This window comes from Indicator indicator, chromosome 37 (genome assembly GCF_027791375.1).
Source record: "Indicator indicator isolate 239-I01 chromosome 37, UM_Iind_1.1, whole genome shotgun sequence".
Taxonomy (NCBI): domain Eukaryota; kingdom Metazoa; phylum Chordata; class Aves; order Piciformes; family Indicatoridae; genus Indicator; species Indicator indicator.
In genome coordinates, this window is record NC_072046.1 from 3,893,475 (window position 1) to 3,917,499 (window position 24,025).

At 54.8% G+C, this 24,025-nt stretch overlaps 1 protein-coding gene across 1 annotated transcript in view; it reads left to right on the plus strand.

The window, feature by feature from the left end:
- Positions 1-23,475, plus strand: part of EFTUD2 (elongation factor Tu GTP binding domain containing 2) — a 34,207-nt gene extending 10,732 nt beyond the window's left edge. Inside the window, exons 10-28 of the mRNA XM_054396474.1 lie at positions 64-230; positions 4,267-4,391; positions 5,961-6,024; positions 6,382-6,472; positions 7,394-7,529; positions 8,405-8,532; positions 9,712-9,905; positions 10,026-10,137; positions 10,820-10,960; positions 11,999-12,100; positions 13,838-13,920; positions 15,471-15,557; positions 16,714-16,840; positions 17,308-17,395; positions 18,867-18,985; positions 19,745-19,839; positions 21,372-21,525; positions 22,640-22,747; positions 23,380-23,475. Coding sequence (XP_054252449.1) covers positions 64-230; positions 4,267-4,391; positions 5,961-6,024; positions 6,382-6,472; positions 7,394-7,529; positions 8,405-8,532; positions 9,712-9,905; positions 10,026-10,137; positions 10,820-10,960; positions 11,999-12,100; positions 13,838-13,920; positions 15,471-15,557; positions 16,714-16,840; positions 17,308-17,395; positions 18,867-18,985; positions 19,745-19,839; positions 21,372-21,525; positions 22,640-22,747; positions 23,380-23,475 — 2,217 coding nt within the window. The remainder of the gene's footprint in view (positions 1-63; positions 231-4,266; positions 4,392-5,960; positions 6,025-6,381; positions 6,473-7,393; positions 7,530-8,404; positions 8,533-9,711; positions 9,906-10,025; positions 10,138-10,819; positions 10,961-11,998; positions 12,101-13,837; positions 13,921-15,470; positions 15,558-16,713; positions 16,841-17,307; positions 17,396-18,866; positions 18,986-19,744; positions 19,840-21,371; positions 21,526-22,639; positions 22,748-23,379) is intronic.
- Positions 23,476-24,025: the final 550 nt, after the last annotated feature.

Consider the following 24,025-nt stretch of genomic DNA (forward strand, 5'->3'; position numbering starts at 1 on the left):
CCGCCTGGCACGCCCTTGGCGAAGGGCTTTGGCTAGGGGGGGGTTGTGCTGCTGTCCCTGCAGGTGATGCTGAACACTGAGAGGCTGATCAAGCATGCAGTGCAGGAGAGGCTGGCAGTGACTGTGTGCATCAACAAGATCGACAGACTGATCCTGGAGCTGAAGCTGCCCCCCACGGACGCCTACTACAAACTGCGGCACATCGTGGACGAGGTCAACGGCCTGATCAGGTAGGGGGCTGCTGCCTGCTGCCCTGCTCCCCTGCTGCCCTGCTCCCCTGCTGCCCTGCTCCCCTGCTGCCCTGCTCCCCTGCTGCCCTGCTCCCCTGCTCCACTGCTCCCCTGCTGCTGCTTCCCTCTGTGCCTGAAAACAAAGGGACTTTGTCTCTTGAGATATTCAGTCACAGAAAATCATAGATTCCTGGAGTGTTTGTAAAGGAATGGAGTGAGGAAAGGCTCCTTACAGAGAGAGAGAGCCATGGAGTTACTCCCAAAGCAATGAGAGCAGTGGGAAAGGGCTTGGCTAAAGTCAGAGCCTCCTGTTGCCATCATCTCAGCAGCCACCAGACCTTCAGCTGGCTCCTGGCTTTCCTCTGCTTCCTGCCTGTGTCTCCAGCAAAGGGAGGTCTCCACACACATCAAGAACAAACAGCATCATGGTGCTCATCTGGGCAGGTGGAGATCTGCTCTCCTGTGGCATAGGCACTGAGCTCTGGGGAGCTGTCCTATAAGCACCTGAGCACAGAGTCACAGAATGTTAGGGGTTGGAAGGGACCTCCAGAGATCATCCAGTCCAGCCCCCTGCCAGAGCAGGGGCACCCAGGGCAGCTCACACAGGAACACATCCAGATGGGTCTTGAAATCCCCAGAGAAGAAGACTTCACAACCTCTCTGGGCAGCCTGCTGCAGGGCTTCAGCACCCTCATACCAAAGAAGGTTTTCCTCATGTTGAGGTGGAACCTCCTGGCTTCCAGCTTGTGCCTGTTGTTCCTTGTCCTATCACTGGGCACCACTGACAAGAGCCTGAGCCTGGCACCTTCATCCTGACCCCCAGCCCTCAGGTATTTATGGACATTGATCAGATCCCCTCCCAGCATTCTCCAGACTAAACAGCCCCAGGGCTCTCAGCCTTTCTTCATTAGAGAGATGTTTGAGTCCCTTCATCATCCTTCTAGCTCTCCATGGGACTCTCTCCAGTCTCTCTTCCTGAGACAGGAGGCACCACTGGGAATTCATCTCAGCCAATATGCTGAACTGCTTGGTCTGTTCTCCCCAGTAACAAGCAAGAGGACAAGAGGAAACATCCCTGAGTAGTGCCAGAGGAGGTTCAGGTTGGACATGAGGAACAATTTCTGCCCTGACAGGGTTGTCAAGAACAAAATGCACAGGGAAGTGGTGGAGTCTCCATCCCTGGAGGGATTTAAGAGCCAGGGAGATGTGCAGAGGGCTTAGTGCTGGTTGGACTCAGTGATCTGAAAGGTCTCTTCCAAACAAAGTGTTTCCATGAGCCTGAGTTTGGCAGAACAACTCTTCCTGACAGGTTTTGTGCTCTTTTTTTTCCCCTCCTATTACAAAGTAGGAAAAGTGGACATGTAACCAGAGCAGGGAACTTCTGGGCTTCCAGATGTCTCAAATACACTGAAATCTTCTGGGCAGCCTCCCAAATTGTAGGCTGAGATGTCTCAAGCTCCTAATTAGTTATAAAACTGATAGGAACTCACTGCCCCAACCCCTAAGCAGAGACTGATATTGCTGTGGACAGATCTCCTCAGAGCAGGGAGGGCCATCTTCAGCTTTCACAGGAGCAGTGCATCAGTTCTGGGGGCTGCTTCTGCAGCCAGGGATTTCTTAACAGCATCTCCCCTTCAAATGAGTGTGCATTTGCACACAAGCTCATGCCTCTGTGCTCTTGGCATCAGGCAGGGTATTTATCCTGTCCAGCTTGCTTGTGAGCTCATTAAAGCTGTTTGGATTCAAATCCATCCCTACTTTATTGCTCTGCTTTCACCCCAGCTGGCAACTAAGCACCACATGGCTGCTCACTCACTAGCCCCACAGCAGGATTGGGGCAGAAAAAGTGAAACTCCTGGGTTGAGCTCAAGGCAGTTGAATAGGACAGAAAAGGAAGAAGACAAAGCTAATGGTGATGATGGTAATGATCAGAACAGCAGAATGGGGGACACAGAGCAAGAGAGGCACAGTGTGACTGCTCACTGCCTGCTGGCTGAGCAGAGAATCACAGCAAGGTAGGGGTTGGAAGGGACCTCCAGAGGTCATCCAGTCCAACCCTCCCTGCCAGAGCAGGGTCACCCAGTGCAGATCACACAGGAACACATCCAGGTGGGTCTTGGAATCCTCCAGAGGAGACTCTACAACCTCTCTGGGCAACCTGCTCCAGTCCTCCAGCACCCTCACACCAAAGGAGTTTTTCCTCATATTGAGAAGGAAGTTCCTGGGTTCCAATTTGTGCCCACTGCCCCTTGTCCTGTCACTGGGCACCACTGACAAGAGCCTGGCACCTGCTTCTTGACCCCACCTTTCAGAATTTTGTAAACATTGGTCAGATCCCCTCTCAGCCTTCTCCAGGCTCAACAGCTCCAGGGCTCTCAGCCTTTCCTCATCAGATATGTTCCAGTCCCTTCAGCATCCTTGTAGCCTCCATTGGACTCTCTCCAGTATTTCTCTGTCCCTCTTGAACTGTGGAGGCCAGTACTGGACACAGTGCCCAGCCAGGTGCTAAGCAGCAGCCCCTGGCCAGCTTTCCCCCCAGTTTCTCTGACACTGTATGGTTTGGAATATCGCTTTGGCCACTTAGGGTCAGCTGTCCTGGCTGTGTCTCTTTCCAGCTCCTTTTTCCCCTCCAGCCTCCTTGCTGGCAGGGTCTGAGGAGCTGAAAGGTCCTTGGCTTGTTATGAACACTGCTTAGCAACAGCTGCAAACATGAGGTGTTATCAGCATTGCTCTCATCCAAAATCCAAAGCACAGCACTGCCAAATACTGGCACATTAACTCCATCCCAGCCAAAATGGCCTCAAGTTGCCCCAGGGGAGGTTCAGCTTGGACACTGGGAACAATTTCTTCCCCAGAAGGGTTACCAAGGCCTGGCCCAGGCTTCCCAGGGCAGTGGTGGAGTCCCCATCCCTGGAGGGGTTTCAAAGCCATGGAGGTTTTGAAGGCCAGGCTGGATGTGGCTGTGAGCAACCTGATGTAGTGTGAGGTGTCCCTGCCCATGGCAGAGGGGTTGGAACTGGATGATCCTTGAGGTCCCTTCCAACCCTAACAATTAGATGTGGTGCTGAGGGCCATGGTTTGGTGGTGCCCTGGCAGTGCTGGATTAAAGGTTTGATTCTGTAACCTTGAAGGTCTCTTCCAAGCAAAACAACCCTTGCTTGGCTGACCAATTTTGCTGCCTTTTTTTTTTTTTTTAGGGTAAGGAAAACACTGTCAGAAACCACAAACCACTTGTGCTGCTAACTCTCTAGTTCTAGGTCTTGAAGTACTTTTTGCTCACCCCTGCTTTGCAGTTGATGACTGTAACAGAGTGAGAGCTGAAATCCCCTTCCCACACTGACAATAACCAGGCTAGCTCAGTCTGGCAGCAAATGCAAGCTGTATTTATCAGCAAAACTACAATCTAGGATGCAATGCAATGAATCTGTACAACTAGACACTAGTCACAATGTTTACAAAGAGGTACAGTCAACAGAAAAGCACAACCAAGCCCCCTTGGCTTCCCCAAGGGGCCTCCCCCGCAACCAGAAGGAATCCCCCCAGGCCCCCAGGCAGAAGGCAGAGAGTCAAGAAGCAGAGAGGCTGTTAGACTTAGCTTGTCAAGATCAGTGTGGTATCTTCAGCCAGAAAAGAAGAAGCAGCAGACAGACAGAAGCCCAGCAAGCAAGCTGAGAACTGCACAGCTCCCCAACCTTGTTTTGAGTAATAGTTCTTAAACATTTCTACCTCTCCAATGGAAGTGTTTAGAATAATCATTATTTTGCTTTCTTACACCCAATAGTGACTTATTTACATTCTTTCACTTTCTCTGCTTGAACTTTGTGAAGAAAAATTAAAAAGACAGTCTTGAAACCATCACAGTGACCACCAGGATGCTGCCCCTGAAGCCCCAGCGGCACACATACCGCAGCCTGCTCCCAGATGCTCTTTTGGCACCGTGGAGTCCTTTTGCCTGCTTGCTGTTTGCTGTGGGGAGAGGATTTTAATGTCTGCCATGGTTCCTACCACTGATGTGATGTTTTTTCTGTCTCCTCAGCATGTATTCCACCGATGAGAACCTCATCCTGTCTCCCCTTCTGGGCAATGTGTGCTTCTCCAGCTCGCAGTACAGCATCTGCTTCACGCTGGGATCCTTTGCAAAGATTTATGCAGACACATATGGTGAGGATTAGCCAGACACCTTCTGCACCTCAGCAGCTCATTCCTTAACCTTTTTCTGCTGAGGCTTTTTAAGCCATTCAGCTTTGACTTTTCACTGCACTTATATGGGTCTTGAATTTCGAGGAGTGGGGGAGTGCTGGAGGTCTGAGCCCTGGGTGGTTAAAAGCAGGCTTACAGTTCCAGCTTGTTTTCAGCTGGAGAGTTTCTCCTGATCAATGTTTCTTGAGTCAGAAGCCAATATTTTATACATCCTCCTAAGCAGTGAAACCAAGGCCTGCTATGGCAGCTGAAGGCTTTGTGCTTTTGCCTCATCATCACAGCTTGGAGGCAAAGCAGTTAAGTTCTGCCTGGCTTCAGAGGAGTCTCCAGAGTCTGAGACTCAGCTGCAGCCAGGCACAAGCTTGGCCCACAAGGTTTTGCACTCTTGCCCTCTTTCTTTTTTAAGAAACTCTCTTCTTCTGGCTTTGATTTAATTTTCTGCTCCCCAGGTGGCCACTCAAGGCAATGTGCCACTTGTAGAAGTGGGCTTTTTGCTGGCCTGAGCCAGCTGCACAGCCAAGGCTTTTGAAGTCTGACACTGGGGAGTTGGGGCTGAGCTGTAGGGGCCATGGGCAGGGGAGAAGGATGGTGCAGAGCAGCTGGCTTGGCTCTGCTGAAGAACTTAGCCCGAGGGAGGATGAAGTTGTAGAGGTCAGGGACTGATGTGGCAGGACTCTCACATGTCCCCAGGAGTTTGGAGACACAAATGGTGGAGGCTCTGTGGATGTAGCAGCTTTAACTCAGCCTGCTGGGGTGATGCCCTCTCCCTGGGGGCCTGGTGAGGGTGCAGGCGCAGGGGGTGGGGGATGCAGGGCAGGGATGAGCTCCAAGTCAGAAACATTTGATTGTGGCCATGAGGGATTTGATGTGCAGCCACCACACTGCAGCTACCCTGAGTTCCAGGGAGCTTAACTGTCAAAACTGCAGCCACCATGACATTTCTGATGCCTGCACATCTGCCCACAGCAAAAGCTTGTTGGGAAACTGCTGTAAGTGATCCCTGCTGCTGTCCTCTGTGTGAATTCACTGTGACAGCCAAGCACCTCTCTGCTCCCTCAGCGCTTGGGTGCTGGGCTATGTGCTTAGTGCCCCAGCTGAAAAAGACAAAAGGACCTGGAGAGATGCTCAGCAAGGCAGAAAATGCCCATGGGGTGTCAGCCATCCTGGCACCTTGGCACTGCAGCAGCAGGTCACAGTGTTTGGAGAACAAAGCAGATGCCAGTGGCTTCCTGCCCACTGTCTGGCCAGCCAGGTTGTTCTCAGCTCTTCTCAGCTCTAACCTTGTGTGTAGCTGAGAGGTGAAATGTTCTGAGGGGTCTGTGAGCCCCCAGGCTGTGGGGTCAGCCTCAGTGGGCTGTTTCCTGTCCCTTCTCTGCCTGCTCTTCTGGGTCAGGGCTTAATCCTTTGTTCACTTGCCAGCACTGCTCTGTTAAGTTGAATCCTCAGGGTTGTTTTCAAAGCCCAAAGACCTGCAAGGTGAGAGTAGAGCAGTGACATCTGAGAGACTTGTCCTTTGCTTTTTGCCTTCAGGAGACATCAATTACCAGGAGTTTGCGAAGCGGCTCTGGGGGGACATCTACTTCAACCCGAAGACGTAAGAGGCCTCTTTCAGTGCCTGTGGATTTATGCCTGGATTTCCCCCTCCTTTCCCTGCTAAACCAGATGATTAGATGACCACTCCAGGTCCCTTCTGACCACTGCTGCCCTGTGATCCTGTGTCCTGTGACGTGGGAGGGGTTGAGTGTTTGCTGTCAACCCATATGGTCCTCTCAGATGCCGTAAGCGGGAGCAGAGAGGCTCCTCTGGTCTTCTTTTGCAGTAAGCCTGACTCCTGTGTCCCTGACAGCTTCCTGGGAGGATTGAGGGGGAGAAGAAAACCTGGGAAGAGCAGAGGTGGTGTTTGCAGGAGTGCTTGCAGGCTCCTTATGGCTCTCCTTTGCTCTCCCAACAGACGCAAGTTCACCAAGAAGGCTCCAACCAGCAGTTCCCAGCGCAGCTTTGTGGAGTTCATCCTGGAGCCCCTCTACAAGATCTTGGCTCAGGTCTGTGGTTCATTCTCCTTCCCACAGCTCCAGATAGGAGCAGCCAAGAGCTGGATGCGGGGTGGTGTGCCTGGTGCCTGTGGAACTCACCTGTCCCTTCAGTGGGATCTTCACAGACTGAAGATCAGATTGATGGCTGAGGGAGGTTGTCCTCCCCCTCTACTTTGCCTGGGCTCCCCAGTTCAAGAGAGACAAGGAACTGCTGGAGAGAGTCCAGTGGGGGCTCTGGAGATGCTGAGGGGCCTGAAGCATCTCTGAGAGGAGCAAAGGCTCAGGGCCCTGGGGCAGTTGAGCCTGGAGAAGAGCAGCCCCAGAGGGGATCTGAGCAATGCTCAGCAAGAGCTAAAGGGTTGGGGGTAAGAGGCTGGGGCCAGACTCTGCTCAGTGGTGCTCAGGGACAGGACAAGGGGCAGTGGACACAAACTGGAACTTAGAAGGAAGAATTTCTTTGGACTTTGAGGATGCTGGAGGCCTGGAGCAGGCTGCCCAGAGAGGTGGTCATCTTCTTTGGAGAGATTCCACCCCTCCTGGCCATTGTGATCCTGGGCAAGCTGCTGTGGGTGCCCTGCTTTAGCAGGAGGTTGGGCTGGATGATCTCCAGAGCTTCCTTCCAGCCCTCACCATGCTGGGATTCAGGGACTGAGTTTGGGGGTGCAGAGCTGTAGTGAGCAAACTCCTTAACAGTTGTTTCCTGCAGACACAGCCCTGTATTTGCACAGTTACTGGAACTGCCTTCTCCCTTTCTAGTGCCCTCTGGTATCAGCCAAGGGATGTTTGCAGCCAGCAGCCAGTTCCTTTGTGAGCTCTAACCCAGAGCAGATCAAGAGCCCTGAGGATGGTGGCTGCTCCATGAAGCTGCACTTGAGAGCGCAGGCTTGGATCCTCTCAGCAGAGCTGAGAGTGGTGCTTGTTGTCTTGCAGGTGGTGGGGGATGTGGACACCACCCTGCCCAGGACTCTGGATGAACTTGGGATCCACCTGACCAAAGAGGAGCTGAAGCTGAACATCCGTCCCCTGCTGCGCCTCGTCTGCAAGAAGTTCTTTGGGGAGTTCACAGGTCCCTGCTCCTTGTCCTCCCCTCACACTGTCCACACTGCCCTGCTCCCACACCAGCAGCTGGGGGCTGCTACAGCCATGTTGTGTCCACCTCCACCCCTCCCTTCTCAGCCTCCCAAGCACAAAATGTTGAACCATTTGCCCCAGGAATGGTTTGAGACCCTGCTCACATCTTGCCCCTTGCTGTGGGTGCACTGCAGCCAGCAGGACTTTGCCTTGGGTTTCTTAGAGGCCACCAGCAGCCTGGCTTGGAGCAGCAATGGTGTGGGCAGCAGGAGCAGGGCAGGGATTGTGCCCCTGGACTGGGCACTGGGGAGGCCACAGCTTGAATCCTGGGTTCAGTTTTGGGCCCTCACTGCAAGAAGGACATTGAGAGGCTGGAGCAGGTCCAGAGAAGGGCAACAGAGCTGGGGAAGGGTCTGGAGAAGAGGGCTGGGGAGGAGCAGCTGAGGGAGCTGGGGGTATTTAGCCTGAGAGGAGTCCACCTCATTGCTCTCTACAGCTCCCTGAAAGGAGGTTGGAGCCAGGTGGGGGTTGGTCTCTTCTCCCTAGTCTCAGCTGATAGAAGGGAAAGAAATGGACTGAAATTGTGCTAGGGGAGAGTTAGGTTGGAGATGAGGAAAGATTTCTTCACTGCAAGAGTGGTCAGGGATTGGCAGAGGCTGCCCAGGGAGGTGGTGGAGTCCCCATCCCTGGAGGTGCTCAAGAACTGTGTGGCCATGGCCCTTGGGGATGTGGTTTAGTGGCCATGGTGGGGTTGGGTTGCTGGTTGGACTGGATGAGCTTGGAGGTCTTCTCCAAGCAAACCAGTTCTGTGATTCTCTTTCTCTGCTGTGTGCTGCTGACTCCTGTGGTGACGAAGTGTTGCTTTTCCAGGCTTTGTGGACATGTGTGTGCAGCACATCCCCTCCCCAAAGGTGGGGGCCAAGACCAAGATCGAGCACACCTACACCGGCGGCGTCGACTCCGACCTGGGGGAGGCCATGAGCGAGTGCGACCCTGATGTAAGCAACCTCTACTGCTGGGCTTTGGCTCTCCAAAAGCCTGGCAGGGCCTTGACAGGGCAGCTGCCTCCCAGCCAGCCAGCTGCACACATTTGACTTGCAGCACTTTGAAACCTCTCATCCGATACCCAAACAAATCTCTTCGCTCTGAGGAACTTCAGCTGCCTGCCAGGGCAGCCCTTGAGAGAGGAACTTGTTTGACAGCAAAGAGCAGGACTAGGTCAGGACTTGTGAGCATGTGGGAGCTGCAGGGTGATTTTTGTGTCCTTCTGCTGTCTTTTTTCGTCCCTTTTCCTTGAAGTTTGCTTTTTCTCTCCAAACTCTGAGAAAGTTGAGCAGATAAAACTCAGCCCACGTTAGCTGGTCAGCACCTTTCCTAGCAAAGCCTTCAAAACCCTCCCTCCTCCAACAGATTCTCCTCCTGAGCTGTCATTCAGAGCTGTCTGGAGCCACCAACGCCAGCCAGAAGCTTTCTGAGGGACTTGCCCATGACTTTTGCTCTAGTGTCTGGAGAGAAAATGAATTTCTTACCTGAAGGAGTGACACTATGCAGTGATGACTGTCACTGGACCACCAGCTGTGGAGTGACCTCATGGGACTGAGAGCTGTGATCTCTGGAGGCTGGGGTGCTCTAAGCTGGTTTGTAAGCCAGCAGATGACATTTGGTCTTGTGGCCTTGTCCCAACCATTCTTTATTGCTCCCCAAGAGGAGGGAGGAGAGCTGCAGAAGAGTCCACCAAAGTCATTCCAGGGCTCTCCAAGTGAGGCTTCTGGTGGGAGGGAACAGAGAGGGACAGAGAGGGTGTCTAGAGGCAGGACAAGCAGGAATGGTTTGAAGCTGAGGCAGAGCAGGGTTAGACTGGAACCGAGGAAGAAGTTCTGCAGTGTGAGGGTGGTGAGACTCTGGAACAGGCTGCCCAGGGAGGCTGTGGCTGCCTCCTCCCTGGGGATGTTCAAAACCAGGTTGGATGAGGCCTTGGACAACCAAGTCTAGCTGAGAGGTGTCCCTGCCTGTGCCAGAGAGGTTGGAGCAGATGATCTCTAAGGTCCCTTCCAACCTATGAATGAGACTTAGCAGGTCAGGAGAAGTATTTCTGAATCCAGCCCTTTGTACCCAGGAGTCTGCAGCTCTGTGGCTGCTCCTTTCCCATGTTTTGAAGGCTTTTTGCTCTCGGGCAGGGCCCACTGATGTGCCACACAACCAAGATGTACAGCACGGATGATGGGGTGCAGTTCCATGCCTTTGGCAGGGTGCTCAGTGGCACCATCCATGCTGGGCAGCCTGTGAAGGTCCTTGGAGAAAACTACACCCTGGAAGATGAGGAGGATTCCCAGATCTGCACCGTTGGCCGCCTCTGGATCTCGGTTGCCAGGTATGGAAAGCTCTGGCACTGGGTTCCTTTGGGAGAGGAGGTACCTGGGGTCCCTGCTGCTGGGGGAGGGCCTGAGGCTGGCAGCAGAGAGCACTGCAGTGATGTTCTCCTGCCTTTTAGGTATCACATCGAGGTAAACAGGGTTCCTGCTGGCAACTGGGTGCTGATAGAAGGAGTGGACCAGCCCATAGTGAAGACTGCAACGGTCACAGAGCCTCGGGGCAATGAGGAGGTAACTGTGCAGAGCTGCTGTCACTCAGCCTTGCAGGGTCCCAGGGTGATGGGACACAGCCAAGACATTGAGGGGCTGGAGTGGGTCCAGAGAAGGACAATGGAGCTGGTGAAGGGTCTGGAGAACAGGGCTGGGGAGAAGCAGCTGAGGGAGCTGGGGGTGTTTAGTGTGGAGAAGAAGAGGCTGAGGGGAGACCTCCCTGAGAGGAGGCTGCAGTGAGGTGGGGTTTGGGCTCCTCTCCCAAGGAACAAGCAATAGAGTGAGAGGCAATGAGCTCAAGTTGCCCCAAGGGAGGTTTAGATTGGGTATTAGAAGAAAGTTCTTCACTGGAGGGGTTCTCAGACTGGCACAGGCTGCCCAGGGAGGTGACTGAATCTCCATCCCTGAAGGTGTTTCGGAGAGGCAGAGATGTGGTGCTGAGGGACATGGGTTTTGCCCAGCCTTGGCAGTTAGAGAATGGTTGGACTGGATGATCTTAGAGGGCTTATCCAACCAAAATGATTGTGTGGTTCTGTTCTATGATCCCCAGAGCTCCAGTGGTGAGGTTAATGAAACCTTGTCTGCTGAGGAGCCCTGGCACAGGAGCCACCAAGGGAAAGACAGGAGCCCCAAGTGCTGTGCCTGCCTCCAGTGGCCATCTAAGCATGCAGAGGTTCAGCTCTTTGTCCTTATCTGCTTGCAGGCTCAGATCTTCCGTCCTTTGAAGTTCAACACCACATCTGTCATCAAGATAGCTGTGGAGCCAGTGAACCCCTCAGAGCTCCCCAAGATGCTGGATGGTCTCCGCAAGGTCAACAAGAGCTACCCCTCGCTCACCACCAAGGTACTGCTGCTCTGCCCCTGCCTGCTCCTGCTCATCCATGGGCCACTCTGCCTGCTCCTGCTCATCCATGGGCCACTGAGCTTCAAAATCAGTTCTGTGTCTCCCTGTGGCTTTTGTTTGGTGTGGGCTTTTTCATGCTGTTGCAGTTGATCTCATGGATCACTTGGAAACTGTAAATCCAGCAGAACCTCAGCCCCCACAGAGCCCAGGGAAGCAGCTTTCTGCAGGACACCTCAGCACTTCCTGCTGCTCTGACCATGACTTAGTGCTTAAAGCTGCAGCTCTGGGGGGTCTGCTTGGCACTCACTGAACATGAGGCAGCAGTGCCCAGGGGGCCACGAAGGCCAATGTCATCCTGGCTTGGGTCAGAAACAGGCTGGGCAGCAGGGACAGGAGGTGACCTTCCCCCTGTGCTCAGCACCAGGGAGGCCACAGCTCAAGTGCTGTGTTCAGCTCTGGACCCTCACTGCAAGGAATACACTGAGGGGCTGGAGCCTGTCCAGAGCAGGGCAGTGAGGCTGGAGAAGGGCCTGGAGCCCCTGGGCTATGAGGAGGGGCTGAGGGAGCTGGGGGTGTTGAGGCTGGGGAAGAGGAGGCTGAGGGAGACCTCGTTGCTCTCTCCAGCTCCCTGAAGGGAGGTTGCAGTGAGCAGGGGGCAGCCTCTGCTCCTTGGGGGCAAGGGACAGGAGCAGAGGCAATGGTTCCAAGCTGCCCCAGGGGAGGCTCAGGCTGGAGCTCAGGAAATATTTCTGCCCTGGAAGGGATCTCAAACATTGGAACAGGCTGCCCAGGGCAGTGCTGCAGTCACCATCCCTGGGGGTGTTCCAGCAGCAGGGACCTGGGGCTTAGGGCCATGGTTCAGAGGTGACCTTGCAGTGCTGGGCTGTGGGTTGGACTGGATGAGCTTGGAGCTCTCTTCCAACCAAAGGTACTCTGGGACTCTAATGCTGGGGTTTCCTCAAGCCCATGGAGGAGCCTGGAAGGGAAGCAGGTGTGTGAGCAGTGGTGCTGGCAGCTGAACCCTCTCTTCTGTGTCAGGTGGAGGAGTCTGGGGAGCACGTGATCCTGGGGACAGGGGAGCTGTACCTGGACTGTGTGATGCATGACCTGCGCAAGATGTACTCTGAGATTGACATCAAGGTGAGGACTGGGGCTGAGGGAGGGTCTCCCAGCTAGGGCAGGGGTTTGTGCCCCTTTCTCAGAACGATGGGAAAATAAATGTAGCTGAAGGCACAGCATGGATTATGTCATGCCCCTTTAAAAGACAAAAATAAAGATGTTGGGATGTGAGAGGTGACTTTGCACCTAGAAACTGGAACCCTACATTCCCTTCCTGCCTAGAAGGGAAAAAAACAGCAGGGAAAAAGTAGCCTTTGCCTCCAGAACAAGTTGATAGACTCTGTACAGCATCACTTGCATAACAAAGCTCCAGTTCTGCAGAACAAGGGTGCTAGGATCCATGAAGAGGCTCAGGCTGAGTGTGTAGATGCTGAGAAGTTGATGCTGCACCTACATCTACTGGCAGAGCTCTGCATTTGTTCACACAGCCTCTGCAGCCAAGTTCCTTGCAAATGTGCTGCTCTGTTCATGCAAATGAAGCTGCTAAGTGGCAAAAACCTCTTAAAGGGAAAGGAGATGGAAATTAGAGGTGTTCTCAAGGCATGTTTGCAGATGACACCAAGCTGAGTGGGGAAGGGGATCCATCCAGAGGGACCTGGACAGGCTGGAGAGGTGAGCTGAGGAGAACCTCATAAGGTTCAGCAAGGCAAAGCACAAGGTCCTGCAGCTGGGTTGGGGCAACTCTAGATATCAGTCCAGGCTGGGGGATGATGAGAGTGAGAGCAGCCCTGCAGAGAAGGACCTGGGGGTGCTGGGGGGGGAGAAGCTGGACAGGAGCCAGCAATGGGCACTGGCAGCACAGGAGGCCAAGGGCAGCCTGGGCTGCATCCAAAGCAGTGTGGCCAGAGCTGGAGAGAGAGGATCCTGCCCCTCTGCTCTGCTCTGCTCAGACCTCACCTGCACTGCTGTGTCCAGATATGGAGCCCTCAACACAGGAAGGACCTGGACCTGCAGGAGAGGGTCCAGAGGAGTCCACAAAGATGATCAGAGGGATGGAGAACCTCTGCTGTGGGGACAGGCTGAGGGAATTGGGATTGTTCAGCCTGGAGAAGAGAAGGCTCCAGGGAGACCTCAGAGCAGCCTTCCAGGACCTGAAGGGGCTACAAGAAGGCTGCAGAGAGACTGTTCCCAAAGGCCTGCAGGGACAGGACCAGGGGCAATGGTTTGAAATGAGAGCAGAGCAGATTGAGATTGGATGTGAGGAACAAGTTCTGCACCAGGAGGCTGCTGCAACACTGCAACAGGTTGTCCAGGGAGGTGGTTGAGGTCCCATCCCTGGAGATATTCAAGGTGAGGCTCCACAAGGCTCTGGGCAACCTGATCTGGTGGAGGATGTCCCTGCTGCCTGCAGGGGGTTGGACTGGATGAGCTTTGGAGGTGCCTTCCAACCCATTCTAGGATTCAATATCTGAAAGCCATTTGGGCAGACAACTTTGTGTCTTCAACTTAAAACCCCAACCTGTTGTCACCCCTCTGTCCTCAAGAGTCAGAAAATGGCCTTGGGAGAGGGCTGTGTGACCATATCCTAACCTTTCCCTCTCCTCCAACCATCAAATAAATGAAACCAGACTTTTCCAGGCTTGGAATGAGGTTTCAATGTTCCTGTCTTGAATGAAGGAGGTAACCAAGCATCCTGTGCAGGTCCCAGTGGTCCATATCCAGTGATGACCAAACCACTGGCAGATGCAGCAACTTTTTTTTCTTGTTTCAAGCCATCCCTAACCAAGAACCTCCCAAACCCTGTTGCTGTTCTTGCAGGTTGCTGATCCTGTGGTGACATTCTGTGAGACAGTGGTGGAAACATCATCCCTGAAGTGCTTTGCTGAGACACCCAACAAGAAGTAAGAGCCTGTGGGCAAGCTGGGCCTGGCACATCATCTTTTAGCCCAATTTCACCTTTTTCTAGTAGTTTTGTGTGGCTGGAGGATGTGTTTGGATCCTAGAGCAGGTGCCAAAGAGCCCAGTGCTGCCTAGGATCCCCAAACCTCCCCCAAACACTTCATGAGCAAATCTTTTGTGGCTTTTTTTTTTTTTGTTTGTTTACTGGAGCCTTCCAGCCTGGTCTCATCTGCTTCCTTCCTTGAGCTTGTGTTGGAGAGAGGGCAGGTTGTGAAGGAGCAGACGCTTGATTAAGCAGGGGGAAAATCCAGGAGCAGAAGACCTCTTAATGCTTGAATTTTCAGGGGCATGATGGTTTGTTGCATGCTGAAGGCAACTTTCCTGGGTGGTTTCTTGGTTCTGCTCTGCCCTGGTGCAGTTTCTCCTTGGGTTTGGGGTCAGAAAGGTTCCAGGCTTGGGTTGGTCTCTGGGGGCACCTTGGTGTGGGTTCTCCAAGGCAACATCTTGGGTGTGGGACACAGTGAGTGGTGGCTCTGACAGACACATTGCCTGCTCCATGGGCTTCCTTCTGCAGCCCTGGACATCTGACAGGGGGGATGGAGCTGTGCTGCACCCCAGCAGTCTGCTGCTAGAGGTGAGCAGACTTCAGAGAGCAGTGGTTGAGTGTCTGAGCTGTCCTCACAAGTGAGGGCCATGGGTGGCTTCAGCTCACCAGCTGGGATGGAGCAGGGAGAGCCATGGGTAGCTTCACCTCCCTAGTTGGGGTGGAGACAGGGAGGGCCATGGGTGGCTTGACCTCCAAGCTGGAATAGAGGCAGTGAGGGCCATGGGTGGCTTCATCTCCCCAACTGGGATGGGGCAGTGAGGGCCATGGATGGCTTCATCTCCCCAACTGGGATGGGGCAGTGAGGGCCATGGGTGGCTTCATCTCCCCAACTGGGATGGGGCAGTGAGGGCCATGGGTGGCTTCATCTCCCCAACTGGGATGGAAGCAGTGAGGGCCATGGGTGGCTTCATCTCCCCAACTGGGATGGGGCAGTGAGGGCCATGGGTGGCTTCATCTCCCCAACTGGGATGGGGCAGTGAGGGCCATGGATGGCTTCATCTCCCCAACTGGGATGGAAGCAGTGAGGACCATGGATGGCTTCATCTCCCCAACTGGGATGGGGCAGTGAGGGCCATGGATGGCTTCATCTCCCCAACTGGGATGGGGCAGTGAGGACCATGGATGGCTTCATCTCCCCAACTGGGATGGAAGCAGTGAGGACCATGGATGGCTTCATCTCCCCAACTGGGATGGGGCAGTGAGGGCCATGGATGGCTTCATCTCCCCAACTGGGATGGAAGCAGTGAGGACCATGGATGGCTTCATCTCCCCAACTGGGATGGAAGCAGTGAGGACCATGGATGGCTTCATCTCCCCAGCTCTGGTGGAGGAGGTGAGGGCCATGAGTGGCTTCAGCTCCCCAACTGGGATGGAGGCAGTGCAGCCCTGCCAGTTCCTGCCATTTCCATCACTCCAGGAGCTAACTGCAGCTGCCTCTGTTCTCAGGAACAAGATCACAATGATTGCTGAGCCTCTGGAGAAGGGCCTGGCAGAGGACATTGAGAATGAAGTGGTGCAGATAACGTGGAACAGGTACAGCTGATCTGGGCAGGGCAGGAGCCCTTCTAGAAGCAAATGGTTTGGGGATAAAAGGGAAGGCAGGGATCTGCCAAGTGCCCAGCAGGAGCCTCTAGACAGAGCTCCTAGTCCCAGTGTGGCTTTCAGCTACTCCAAGAGCATCTTCCCCCACAGAATGCATTAGGTTGGAAGGGACCCTTGAAGGTCATCTTGGAATCATAGAATCACAGAATTGTCAGGGTTGGAAGGGACCTCAAGGATCATCCAATTCCAACCCCCTGCCCTGGCCAGGGACACCTCACACCACAGCAGGTTGCTCACAGCCACATCCAGCCTGGCCTTCAAAACCTCCAGGGATGAGGCTTCCACCACCTCCCTGGGCAACCTCTGCCAGTCTCTCACCACCCTCCTGGGGAAGAACTTCTTCCTGACATCCAATCTGAATCTCCCCACTTCCAGTTTTGCTCCATCCCCCCCCAGTCCTGTCACTCCCTGACACCCCCAAAAGTCCCTCCCCAGCTTTCTTGTAGCCCCCTTCAGATCCTGGAAGGTCACAAGAAGGTCTCCTTGGAGCCTTCTCCTCTCCAGACTGCACAACCCCAACTCTCTCAGGCTGTCTCCAAAGCAGCTTCAGCCCTCTGCTCATCCTCATGGCCCTTCTCTGGACACCTTCCAGCACCTCCAGATCCTTCCTGGAACAGAGGCTCCAGAACTGGACACAGAGCTCCAGCTGTGGTCTCAGCAGAGTGGAGCAGAGAGGGAGAATCCCCTCCCTGGCCCTGCTGGCCACACTTCTCCTGCTGCAGCCCAGGCTCTGCTTGGCTCTCTGGGCTGCAAGTGCTCACTGCTGGCTCCTGGTGAGCTTCTCATCCCCCAGCACCCACAAGGCCTTTTCTTCAGGGCTGCTCTCAAGCCTGTATCAGTGCTTGGGATTGCCCTGACCCAGCTGTAAGACCTTGCATTTGGCCTTGTCCAAGCCCCCTGCAGTGAGCAGGGACACCTCAGGGCCCTGAGGTTGCCCAGGGCCATATCAAGTTTGACCCTCAGCAGATCAGTTGCTCCAGGTGAAAAGCTGAAGCCAATTGCTGCCTGAAGGGAGCAGGGTCATAAATTATGCTGTGAGTGCAGGTCAGAGCCTTGTTTCCTGAAATTCCTTCTCCTCCTTTATCAGGAAGAAGCTGGGGGAGTTCTTCCAGACCAAGTACGACTGGGATCTGCTGGCTGCCCGCTCCATCTGGGCCTTTGGGCCAGACGCCACCGGCCCCAACATCCTGGTGGATGATACTCTGCCCTCAGAGGTGAGAAGCACAGGCAGGGAGAGGTTTGACCTGTGGTGCCAAGAGGTGACCTCCCACCCCTGCCTGAACCTGCAGCAAGGTCCTGATGCAGTTGCAGTGCTCAGTGGCTTGCCAGATCTTGTCCCTGCTGGACTTCCTCCACCACACTCCTGCACTTGGCTAGCACCTTGCCTGTTACTTTTCAGCTATTGCTGTTTGGGCCAACATCCTCAAAACTGGCAACCAACCAGCCCTGCCTTCCAGTCCACCAAAATGTGGACTCTCAGATTCTCTCAAGGCTGTACTCTAGGTGCCAAGCTCTGCAAATAATGCTCCTGAGCTGTGAGAGGGGGAGGAATGGGCGCTGGGGTGGCAGGGGTCATTGCTTCTCCTCTAGGAGCTGGCTTTTGAACCCTGGGGGCTGTTAATGCCTTGTGATGCAGGTTTGGTGTCTGAAACAGTCTATCTGTCTGTCTGTCTGCCTGTAGGTGGACAAGTCTCTGCTGGGCTCTGTGAAGGACAGCATCGTGCAGGGATTTCAGTGGGGGACCAGGGAAGGGCCTCTCTGTGATGAATGTAAGTAGGACCTGTGGGGAAGTGGAGCTGCTGGGCTGAACTCTGCCATCTCTAAGGATTCAACGGATTTCACTGATGCAGTCCCTCAGTGGCCAGTTCCCTTCTCACACTACAGCTGGGGCCAGCTGTGAGAATCATGGAACAGTAGGGGTTAGAAGGAACCTCCTCAGACCGAGTCCAAGCCCCTGCCAGAGTAGGATCACCCAGGGCAGGTCACACAGGAACACACCCAGGAGGATTTGGAAAGTCTTCAGAGAAGGAGACTCCACAACCTCTCTGGGCAGCCTGCTCCAGGCCTCCAGCACCCTCACACCAAAGAAGTTTTTCCTCATGTTGAGGTGGAACCTCCTGGGTTCCAGTTTGTGCCTCTTGCCCCTTGTTCTATCACAGGACACCAGTGAAAAGAGCCTGGCCCCTTCCTGCCACCCACCCCTTAGATATTGGTAGACATTGATCAGATCCCCTCTCAGCCTTCTCTTCTCCAGGCTAAACAGCCCCAGGGCTCTCAGCCTGTCCTCATCAGACAGATCTTCCAAGTCCCTTCATCATCCTCACAGCCTCCGTTAGACTCTCCAGCAGTTCCCTGTCTCTTTTGAACAGGGAAAGCCAGAACTGGGCACAATACTCCAGATGTGGTCTCAGCAGGGCAGAGTAGAGGGGGTGACAAGGCAGGGAACAGAGCCTCTCCCTTTTTTCTGGCTGCAGATGCCACCCAGGTGCTGGCACTTGCTATCTGCCTAGGATCCAGGCCTTGTTAGCTGGCACTCTGGCTCCCCCAGCTCAGGTGCAGCCAGACCAGTGAGCAGCCCCCTGCAGCCTCTGACTGGTGTTTAGAATCACAGAATTGTCAGGGTTGGAAGGGACCTCAAGGCTCAGCCAGTTCCAACTCCCCTGCCATGGGCAGGGACACCTCACACCAGAGCAGGTTGCTCACAGCCACATCCAGCCTGGCCTTCAAAACCTCCAGGGATGAGGCTTTCACCACCTCCCTGGGCAACCTGTGCCAGTGTCTCACCACCCTCATGGGGAAGAACTTCATAAAATCAACAAGATTGGAAAAGACCTCAGAGATCATCAACTCCAACCTATCACCCAGCACCTCAGGACTAACTCAACCCTGGCTTCAAGTGCCACATCCAATCCTTTTTTGAACACCTCCAGGGAAGGTGACTCCACCACCTCCCTGGGGCAGCACATTCCACTGGCAGATCACTTTCTGTGAAGAACTTTCTCCTCACCTCCAGCCTAAACCTTCCTCCTGACATCCAGTCTGAATCTCCCCACTTCTCTTGGACGTGCAGGGCTGGGACGTGGCCATGCTTTCCCTGCTCCAACTAAATATAGGAGGACCTCTGGTGGCTCCAGGCCTTTGGATGTTTGCTGTGTGCTCAGGGCATGCCCGGGGGGGGTTGGTGCTGCGTGGCAGAGGCTGTGCCCCGGGGTCACTTGCTGTGCTTTGTGCCCTCCCCAGTGATCCGCAATGTGAAGTTCAAGATCCTGGACGCGGTGATTGCTCAGGAGCCTCTGCACAGGGGGGGAGGACAGATCATCCCCACGGCTCGCAGGGTGGTCTACTCTGCCTTCCTGATGGTGAGCACCATGCTGGGCACCACCCAGCCCCAGCCTCCTGCTCTGGCAGCTCCAACCAGCCTCAGCCTGAGCCTGTGTTGCTCTGTCTGCCCCGGGGCTGTGGCTTTAAAGGGAATCATTCACCCAGCAACACCTCCTGCGCCCTGGGGGCTGGCAGAGGAGTTCCACAAGCCACAGGTTCCAGGCTGGCTGGAAGCTTGTGCAGGGCATCTGCTCTGCTTTCCCTTTTTGCTGCTGTTTGGCTTGCTGGGAAGGGTGGGTGTGGGGCAGAGGGACTCATGGCCAGAAGGATGGGTGGGAGGTGAGGCATAGGAAGTTCCATGGAAACAGGAGGAAAACCTGTTTCACTGTGCAGGTGACAGAACACTGCAACAGGCTGCCCAGGGGGGTGGTGGAGTCTCCCTCACTGGAGATACTCAAAACCCTCCTGGATGTGTTCTGTGTGATCTGCTCTAGGTGATCCTGCTCTGGCAGGGGGTTGGACTGGATGAGCTTTGGAGGTCCCTTCCAGCCCCTAACATTCTCTAATTCTCTCTGATTCTCCGAGTCTCTCTGATTCTCCGAGTCTCTCCGAGTCTCTCCGAGTCTCTCTGAGTCTTTGCTTCCCTGATTGCCTGATGGAGAAAAGCTCCTCTCAGTGTTTGGGGCTGGTTTGGGCAGCAGAAGCCCTTTCATCCCAGGTCCAGTCCCTGACTGTCTGGAACCCAAAGGTGTTGGAGCTTCTGGAGGCTCAGTGCTTTGTGTCCTTGTCCCCCACAGGCCACTCCTCGTCTGATGGAGCCTTACTACTTCGTGGAGGTGCAGGCCCCTGCCGACTGCGTGTCTGCAGTGTACACAGTGCTGGCCAGGAGGAGGTGAGTGCTGCCTGCTGGGGTGGGATCAGAGGATCCCAGGATGTTGGGGACCCCCAGAGATCATCAAGTCCAACTCCCCTGCCAGAGCAGGACCATAGAATCCAGCACAGGTCACACAGGAACACATCCAGACAGGGCTGGAAAGGAGAAGGAGACTCCACAGCCTCTCTGGGCAGCCTGCTCCAGGGCTCTGGGACCCTCACAGTGCAGAAGTTCCTCCTCATGTTGAGGTGGAACCTCCTGTGCTGGAGTTTCTATCCATTACCCCTTGTCCTATCCCAGGGTACAACTGAGCAGAGCCTGTCCCCTCCCTCTTAACTCCCACCCCTCAGATATTGATAGGCATTGATCAGATCCCCTCTCAGTCTTCTCTCCAGACTGAACACCCCCAGGGCTCTCAGCCTCTCCTCCCCAGGCAGTGCTCCAGTCCCTTCAGCATCCTGGTAGCTCTCTGTTGGACTCTTCCTGTCCCTCTTGAACTGGGGAGCCCAAAACTGGACACAGTATTCCAGGTGTGGCCTCACCAGGGTGAGTAGAGGGGGAGGGGAACCTCCCTGGATCTGCTGGACACGCTCCTCTGAATGCACCCCAGGATCCCATTGGCCTTCTTGGCCAAAGGGGCACATTGCTGTCCCATGCAGAACTTGCTGCCCACCAGCACTCCCAAGGGCTGGCTGCCTGCAGGTGTTCACAGTTCCAGCACTGCCTGTGCAGCAAGGGGAGAAGGGGAGATCCCTGTCAAGTGACAGCTGAAAGCTTCCTGCACCCATCCCAGCCCCTCTGCTGTGTGAGGACATCCAAGGGTCACAGGCAGCCTTTGCTTATGCCTGGTTAATCCCTGAGGGTCAGAGGGGAAATGGTGTAAAGAAACCTGAGACCCTATCTAGAGAGCTGCAGCAGTGCTGGGGCCTCCAGTGTGAGGACAGGGACCTGTTGGAGTGGAGGAGGCCACAGCAATGGCCTCAGGGCTGGAAGCCCTCTGCTGGGAGGCCAGGCTGAGAGAGTTGGGGTTGGGCAGCCTGGAGACCTTTTGGTGGCCTGTCAGGATCTAAGAGGAGCCTACAGGAAACCTGGAGGGGATCTGTGTCAGGAGTGTGCTGATAGGACAAGGAATAACGACAGAAGATGGGTTTGGATTGGATTGGATGGGATGGGATGGGTTGGATTGGATTGGATTGGATTAGATTAGGTTAGGTTAGATTGGATTAGATTGGATTGGATTAGATTGGATTAGATTGGATTAGATTGGATTGGATTAGATTGGATTGGATTGGATTGGATTGGATTGGATTGGATTGGAGGAAGAAATTCCTCCCTGTGAGGGTGGTGAGGCACTGGACCAGACTGCCCAGAGGAGTTATGGATGCACCTGGAAGTGTTCAAGGCTTGGAGCAACCTGCTCTAGGTGCAGATGTCCCTGCATGCTGCAGGGGAGTTGGACTGGATGATCTTTAGGGTCCCTTTCCAACCCAGAGCAGTCTGTCTGGGGTTCTGTGGCATACCTGGGGTCTGATCTTCTGATGTGTTGGCAGAGGCCACGTGACACAAGATGCTCCTATCCCAGGCTCTCCTCTCTACACCATCAAAGCCTTCATCCCAGCCATTGACTCCTTCGGATTTGAGACAGACCTGAGGACCCACACTCAGGGACAGGCCTTCTCCCTCTCTGTCTTCCACCACTGGCAGGTGAGTCCTGGTGAGAGGGAAGTGCTGAGGTCAGGCACCAGGCAGGGGCTCTCAGTAGAGCTCAGTGCTGCAGCTCACGCAGGGATACCCCTGGAAAACATCCTCACAGCATCTCAAGTTGGGGATGCTGTGTGCAGCAGCTCCTCAGTGTCTTTAGCTTTGATCTAAGTCACATCATCCTTTTTCCTCATGAGGGAGAGCTAAATGCTGCTGCTTGCTGAGCACAAGGGTGAGGACATTCTTGCCTGGGAGAAGAGAAGCTGCTTGGAGGCAGTTGGTGCTCTGAATCTTGGGGAACAGAAGTCTTAGAGCAGGGCTTGGACTCATTGGTCTGGGCCATAGGACACTTCAGCCTTGCTCTTGGAGAAGGCTTTTAAAACCAATTGGAAACCAGAATTTGGGTCAGATTCCTGTCCTCTGGCCACTTCTGTGTCTGGGAGCAACCCCTGTGAGGTGCACAGCTGCTTGTGCAGCCAGGTGGGAACAACAGCAGCCTGAGCTCCAAGAGCTGGCTTCAAGGTCACGATGTAAAAGGCTAAAGCTTAGCTCTGAGAACACTAAATGTGCCTTGAGTTCTGGAGAGTTGTGCTGACCATGAGGGTGGTGAGGCACTGGAACAGGCTGTCCAGAGAAGTTGTGGATGCCTGCTCAACTGGCAAAGTTGGATGAGGCATTAAGCAGCCTATTCTAGTGGGAGGTGTCCCTGCCCATGGCAGGGGGTTGGAGCTGGATGGTCTTTAAGGTCCCTTCCAACCCAACCCATTCTGTGACTCTCAATCTATGAATTCAAGAGATGATGTCTGGAGACAAACCAGACCAGGAGGCCTGGTCTGTGATTCTTTGACTGGAACCCATGTGGGTTGTTCTGGCTGGCAGTTTCTAGAGGTCTTGCAGTACACCAGGGGAAGGAGGGTGAGACATGTTCTTGGTGTGGGTGATCAGCACCCTCTTAGTGACATCTTGCAGGCATGGGCAGCGGTAGTGATGTGCCAGGAGCACAGATGAGGTGTTGGGGCTGTCCCACCCCAGGGGTGTTTCCTGTGGCAGTTCAGGTTCTCCAGGAGGTGGAACTGGTCTCCCAGCATGGCTCTCATGTCCTGGCCCTGTGTTTCAGATTGTTCCTGGTGACCCCTTGGACAAGAGCATCGTCATCCGGCCCCTGGAGCCCCAGCCAGCCCCACACCTGGCCAGAGAGTTCATGATCAAGACCAGGCGTAGGAAGGTATGTCTGGGAGTATCTGGAGTGTCCCTCTGTCTGTCTGTCCCACCAGCTGAGCTGGTGCTGTCCCCTGGGCACACCACTTCCCCTCTGTTCCCAGACAGAACCAATGTCCTTTGTGCCTCAGGGCTCCCCTCACTCTTCACCCCCCATGCTGTGGGTTGGTGCCTGTGGTGGTCCCAGGAGCGACTCTCTGGCAGTGACTCCAGCCCAAAGCAGGTCCTGGGGCATCTGCTGAGCCCCACCTGAGCCCTCTGGGGCCTGGCTTTCCCCATCTGTCCTGCAGAGAAAGGAAAGGAGCAGATGTTTGCTGGGCTTTTTTTGTGAGCTGGACTGCCAGGCTGGGGCTGCCCCTGGGGCCACAAAGGGAATGAAGGTCCCCTCTGGGAGGACAGGCAGCTGGTAGCTGCTCTCTGCAGCAGCCACCACATGTTTGCAGCTTCCTGAGAGGCTGTGAGGTGTCTTCAAGGTGCTGAGGAGCTCCTCCTGCCTTGCAAACTCTCTGTCCTTCTCTGGAGCCCCAAAATTGCTGTGAGGGTGGGAGCCCAGCATGTCGTGGTGGCACCTCTGGCTGAGTGGCTGTGCCAGGGCTGGCTGCCAGAGGAGTGAGCTGTGGCTTTGTGGTCACCCTGCAGGGCCTGAGCGAGGATGTGAGCATCAGCAAGTTCTTCGATGACCCCATGCTGCTGGAGCTGGCCAAGCAGGACGTCGTCCTCAACTACCCCATGTGAACCTGCTGCCCCCAGCCCTGCCCTGCCTGCCTGCCCTTCCCCACCCCCCTGCCCAGCCCTGCCTCCTGGGTGCTCAGGGCATGCAGGGAACCGCTCCTCAGGTGGCTCTTCCACGGCTGTGGAAGTTTTCCTGGGCATGGATGGACTGTGCAGCCAGAGCCTGCCCCATGTAGGGAGCAGCCCAGTGCTGCTGCCTTGTGTGTGGTCAGTCTCCAGTCCTTGTGGCCTCTAGCAGGAGACGGTCCCTTTGGATCTGCTCTCTCCAGGTTGTCCCTAGCTGCAGCATGAATGCAATGCCAGGTTTGCTAAGGACTGAGCTTAAACTTGCTTTCAGCTTGCTGCTCGTCCTCTCCTGCTGCTGGGGGCAGGCTGCCTTGGGCAGAGCACCTTCCTGGGCAGCCACTGAGGAAGGAGGGGGTTCTGGAGGGGTGGGGAGAGAAGACCCAAGTGTGGCTTTGACCTCTGTGTACCTATTTTTTGAACCCTTGTAAACGTTTCTTACAAACTTGCAGGCTCAGTCTGGTTGTGCTGGGAGAAGGCAGTGCTGGGA